Below are 6,000 nucleotides of genomic sequence, written 5' to 3'. Positions count from 1 at the left end.
GAATTTACAGATGTGGAAGGGACCTCAGATTTCACCTAGTTCTCCCCCCCCCCCTTTTTTTTTTTACAGAGTAGGAAATTAAGTCCCAGAGAGGTCAATCAACTTGGCCAAAATCATTCAGTTAATAAAATTCCAGGACCAAGGCTTTAGCCCAAATTTCCTGATATTAAGTCCAAGGCAATTTCAACTACATGGCTTTCAGATGCAGAATTAGAAGAGAAAAAAGGACGCACTTTATTTATTTACTTATTTATTTTCTGGTGGGGCAATGAGGGTTAAGTGACTTGCCCAGGGTCACACAGCTAGTGTCAAGTGTCTGAGGTCAGATTTGAACTCAGATCCTCCTGAATCCAGGGCCAGTGCTTTATCCACTGCGCCACCCAGCTGTCCCAAAAAGGACACATTTTAGTGGGAGGAGGAGGAAGCAGAAAGAGGGAAAAAGAGTCTTTTTAAAGTATATATCTTTTTTTTTTTTTTTGGCAGGGCAATGGGGGTAAGTGACTTGCCCAGGGTCACACAGCTAGTAAGTGTCAAGTGTCTGAGGCCAGGTTTGAACTCAGGTCCTCCTGAATCCAGGGCCAGTGCTTTAGCCACTGCGCCACCTAGCTGCCCCTAAAGTATATATCTTTAATGGTTTTAAGAAGTAAGGACAGTTGGGGCAGCTAGGTGTATCAGTGGATAAAGCACTGGCCTTGGATTCAGGAGGACCTGAGTTCAAATCAGGCCTCAGACACTTACTAGCTGTGTGACCCTGGGCAAGTCACTTAACCCTCATTGCCTGGCCAAAAAAAAAAATAAGGATATTTAATGGCAAAAGTCTTACAGAATTATAAAATTTTTCAGTGATGAGAACCCCTGCTCTAGAGATTGCCTCTAGCCCCACTACCCCTTGGATCTACTCCAAGGAACACTGTACTTGGCTATCCTGATCTCCTTCTGGTTACCCTGGTTTCTAACAAACACCCTTTTATGTGTTCATCTTTTTCTATAGCCCACCTGAGACTGTACTTTCTTTCCACAAGTGGATTTAGACTTGAAATATAACATCTAACAATGGCTAACAGTGTAGCCAGCCATAATAACTGGAGGTCACTGTAACAAAGCCATTTAGACGTTATCTGTTGTTCAGTGTGCTGTAATGAAAACTTGCAGTTGAATCACTATAGGAATTTGGCTTCTTAATTCTCCTTATCTCTTGGTAAAATAAAGCAAATATCTGTGTATATGATGTTGGAGATGATGGGAGCGAGAGCCAGGCCCAGAGATGCTAACTGGCCACTGACTGAACCAAGTCCAGAGGCTAGATTAAAATTAAGGTTAAGGTATCACAGACCACAAGCCACTTTTCTTTCTTTCTCCCACAAGACAGGGTCCTCTTGGCTGAAGATGGAGCTCTACTACCTGAGTTTTCTCTGAATAATTTGTGTTTTTTAGGGGTTGTCTCTGGGCCCCAGGCCGAGGTTTCATGGAAATATTTATACTGCACGACCATAGCACAATCAGCACACCATCTGACCGTAATGCCTTCCTGGCCTACTTCTTGTGGATTTGGACTTGAAGCGGGAGCAGATCACTTGGCCCCCCTGACACAGATCCAGGGTCGAGAGGAGGCACATTCTAAAGCTTTGAGCTTCCCTTCCTCCAGACCCCCACAGTTCTGGTTCTCAAGGTTGTCATTTTCTTCCTCTGGGAGCCTGGGAAGGGGGGAAAAAAATAAAGAAGGATAAGGAGACAAGGATGGATGTCCCTCCCTTCTCCTCCCACTGAGTATATCAAAGTCTTCCCTCATACCCCACCGGCCCCCAATGAAATTGAGGCACTCATTGACTGCATCCCCTAGTATCCAAGTACTTTTTACATAGGGCCTGTCCGTCTGCTGTTTTACAAGTGTGGGGTCGCAATAGGCTCCACCACAGTGGAAAATGAGTGTTAAGTCTGAGGGGGAGGGGCTTTTCTGACCCCTCCCTCCTCCCAGATACAGCGAAGGCAGGATCAGCCTAGGACAGTACTACTGTGCAACCCAGCTAGGGGACAGAGGACTCACCCAGAGTACCCAGAACGTGGTGCAACAAAGGGAACAGATACCAAATTGTACTCTGTCCTTAGCCCTTCATCCTATGGTTTTGGCCACACTAGAGGACCAATAGCAGAAGCAGAGAACCAGAATAGAGGAGAGAAGTTCAATCCCACCCATGCAGGCCATTCAGATCCAATGAAGTCACTCACAGCTGGGGGGGCAATGGAGCCCCATTGATCCAGTGCCACCCTTCAGGGCCTCGATGGAGACCCACCCAATATAACCTGTGGATCTGGTATCTGCTTAGGAAGTCCTAAGAGAGGAAAAAAAAAAGTGTCGTTTCATTCTGTGGCCCATGAGACACCCCATCTAGGGTCATCCCTTACCTAAATTATTCCTCTACATTCTCCAAAGCCCCAGAGAAGCTACTAAGCTCATGGTTCCTCCAAACCCCTGGACTTTTTCTTCAATGATTTATTTAACAAACATTAAATGACTATGTGCAAGGCATTCTACTGGCTGCTAACTTGGAGGAAGGGCAATAAAAATGATTAAAACGTCGTCCCTGCCTTCATGAAGCTACTAATCAAGTTTAATCATAGAATGTCAGAGATGGAAGGCACTAAGGGTGGAGGAGACATGTACAGAAATAACTATAATGCAAGGTAAGACGTGCCAGTTGTCACGGTGATGGGAGAGGAGAAGCTGAAGGGAGAAAGCACTTTGGGGTAGGTGTGGAGCTTGAGAAGGGTTTTGCAAACACCTTAAAGCATTACAGATGTGGCAGCCATTGATATGATCATTGTTATCTTCCTCTTTCTAAGAGGCTTTGAAGTCACTCCATTGTCTAGTCTCCAATTCTGGGGACTGGCTAGAATTTATGATTGTATGGCTAGACCTATTGGCTGTGAAAATATCCGGTCAGTATAGCAAAGTCTTTACATGTTTGGTTTGTCTGCAATCAGTTTGAGGTGGGTTTTTGTTTTGTTTTTGTTTTTGCTTTTTAAAAAAATTCTTCTGAAATCCATGGCATTATAATAGGATGGTTTAAAAGCAAAACTCCCAATAGTTAGTTGTTGTCCTCGAGTCATTTTTCAATTGTGTCTGACTCTTCATGATGTTTTTCTACAGATATACTGGAGTGGTTTGTCCTTTCCTTCTCTAGCTCATTTTACAGATGAGGAAACTGAGGCAAATTGAGTTAAGTGACTTGTCCAGAGTCAAGCAGCTAGTAAATGTCTGAGGCTGGATTTGAACTCAGGAAGATGAGTCTTCCTGATTCCAGGCCCAGCACTCTATTTGCTATGACACCTCCTAGCAAACTCCTAGTTAACACAGACACAATCTATAGACGGTAGGCAGTTGATTGGCAATAACACACACCTAAGAAGGTAAATATTTGTGCTAAAATTTTCTAAAATTATTTCTATTCTGTACTTAAATTACAAAACAAGTGTTTCCAAATATATAATAGAACATAGAAAATAGAGGATTGTGCATGAAACTGGAGATCTCTAGTAAATACAGCGTGTTCTTTTTAAGTATATGAAAAATTCAGCGCAGAACTTTCAAGCTGTCCTGCTTGTCTATGCTATGGAAAGGCTAAAATGTTTTGTTAGCTCTTTTCCCAAAGCCATGATCACCCAGAGCAGTCTTGCAAATGAAATGGCTGCAGACTTAGAAGTCAGACAGTAGAACCAAAAGCCAAAAAAAGACAAATTCCTCCAGCTTCTCCTTAGTATTCTCTCTGCATTGTAATTTCCTGGGGGTTGTGTTTGAGAAACTCTGGGTCGGTGTTGGTGAGATAATTGGGAAGCACTGGGTGTGGCCAAAGGAGAAAGAACACTGAGAACATGGGTAGTAGATCAGTGTGTTCTTGGGAGGCAATGAAATGGCCAAGAAATGATTACCAAAAGAAACAGAAAGCTATCTCCCCATCAATGCCAAAGACTCAATTGGTTCTTTCAGTTCTATCACCTTTCTCAGGAGAGTGTTTTGTCTCCCCTCTTCTCCTTTGCCAATCCACCCAGCATCCATGGGAGGAATAAGCTTAAACTTAGACCATGGTAGTAATGAGGCATATGTGTAAGAAATATGCGTGACAGAGGTTTCACTCACAACACCAGTTCTGGAAGTCCTCTCTTTGTCAGGATCTCATGCAGAACCCTTTGTGGCTGTTGCTGTTGCTCATCCTTCTTTCTCCAAGAGGACCAATGACAATCGTGAAGGCAAGGCAGAACTTGGAAAAGTTGTCAGCCTCATTCTCTCCTCCAGCTATCCAAGTCCAGTGTCAAGATGACTAAATGAACATGTAGGTGCTTGGTCCATAGGAAATATATAATTTTTGCTCACTTATATTTTGTAAGATATCTAGGCGGCTTGGGGGCTAGATTTTCAAAATTTTTATTTACTTATCTATTTATTCACTTGTTTGTTTTCAAAAAGCTGAGACAATTTATGTTTTGTCCTACATAATTTCATTTATGATTTCTTGAAATACAGCTCTGAAAAAACAGACTTTAAAAAGGCTCATTGTGTTTCAAATGGAGCTACTTGACTAACTTTTTTTGGGGGGGGGGCAGGGCAGTGAGGGTTAAGTGACTTGCCCAGGGTCACACAGCTGGTGAGTGTCAAGTGTCTGAGGCCAAATTTGAACTCAGGCCCTCCTGAATCCAGAGCAGGTGCTTTATCCACTGTACCACCTAGCTGCCCCATGACTTTTGCTGTAACTTTCATTGAATGGCCCATAACAGTCCCCAGCCCAAGCCTCCACAGTACTAGGTTTAGGTTTTGATGGCTTAGAATGAGTGTAAATAGCAATTGTTTTCCAAGGATCTTCCCCTCCCAGATTGGTATATGGTAAATTGGGCCTTCTTTTGTCTCAATTCTTACCTAGCCCTTAGTCATTGAATGGGTGTTGCCTCAGACAAATTGAGAATTGGAAAAGACCTTAATTCAAAAAGACTAAGGCCATCCATTGCATTCTTGGACATTTCCAGTTATCCTGACTTTTGTCTTGCTACTGGTATTGGATGACTCTGGTCATTTTGCACAGCTCTGCTTCACTTAAATCCAATTCATACTCAAGCATAGGCATCATCCTCATGATGTCCATGTTCCTCTTCAAGAACAAAGGACAAACAACAACAACAGGGCAATTCAGAAAGCCCTCAAGAAATCCAGTTCTTCATTCAGATCAGTTACTCTGCTACTCCCCCAGGAGTCTGAATGAGGAATTTATTTGCATCAGTAATCAAATATTTGGGCGAGCCTTGGGAGAAAATTTTTACTTCTCTCCCCTGTGAGAGAAATGATTACTAAATAACTAACTGCTAGTATTGGGGAGACCCAGGATTTTTTCCCTTCCTAGATCCTCATTCTCTACTAGGCCAAGCCAGCATCTGTACAATATTGTTGATGGATGAGATTGTCCAAATTCCCAGTATGATCCTTTCCATCCTTGGTGGGAATTGCTGCCCCACCCAACCTTACAAAGAATTTAATCTAAGATGAATTCTAGTCAATTGTATTCCACTCAGCCAGGTTTGAGCAGAGGTGGACTCTGTTTTGTCTAGATTGCCCTAGTCTGGGTAAGAGATATTAAGTCTCTTTGTCTAAGACTGAGAAATCAGAGTCACATCCCCAGGCCCTCATTGGAATAGGTCCACCTCTCATTATAATATTAATTCTTTTATTACTTGTTAAGTAATCAGAGGCTATTGCCATCCTTAGAAACACCCACTCTTCTAAGGGCATATGTGTTGAGTGGGTTTCATAGGGGGTCTTTGGCATGAGAGTGTCACTGAGCCCTTTTATTAGTTATTGCTAGGATGATTAACAAAATGATTAATTACCCAGAAATTATGCCTCTTGAACTTTTTATTTGTCACATCTGTTTTCATCCCAGCCCACCCACCACCATTGTTTCATTATTTCCCCCCTCCAGATTACAATCTCCAGATGTTTCTATCTGCCAGCCCCTC

At 42.8% G+C, this 6,000-nt stretch overlaps 1 protein-coding gene across 1 annotated transcript in view; it reads right to left on the bottom strand.

The window, feature by feature from the left end:
• Window positions 1-1,368: 1,368 nt before the first annotated feature.
• The window catches only part of KLRG2 (killer cell lectin like receptor G2), a 30,416-nt gene continuing 25,784 nt past the window's right edge, over window positions 1,369-6,000 (bottom strand). The window contains exons 4-5 of the mRNA XM_043968597.1: window positions 2,227-2,330; window positions 1,369-1,694 (exon numbers count right to left, since the gene is read on the bottom strand). Coding sequence (XP_043824532.1) covers window positions 1,571-1,694; window positions 2,227-2,330 — 228 coding nt within the window. The 3' untranslated portion in view covers window positions 1,369-1,570. The remainder of the gene's footprint in view (window positions 1,695-2,226; window positions 2,331-6,000) is intronic.

The sequence above is a fragment of the Dromiciops gliroides genome, chromosome 5 (genome assembly GCF_019393635.1).
Source record: "Dromiciops gliroides isolate mDroGli1 chromosome 5, mDroGli1.pri, whole genome shotgun sequence".
In the NCBI taxonomy this organism is placed as follows: Eukaryota; Metazoa; Chordata; class Mammalia; order Microbiotheria; family Microbiotheriidae; genus Dromiciops; species Dromiciops gliroides.
This window is presented reverse-complemented; position numbering and strand designations above follow the sequence as displayed.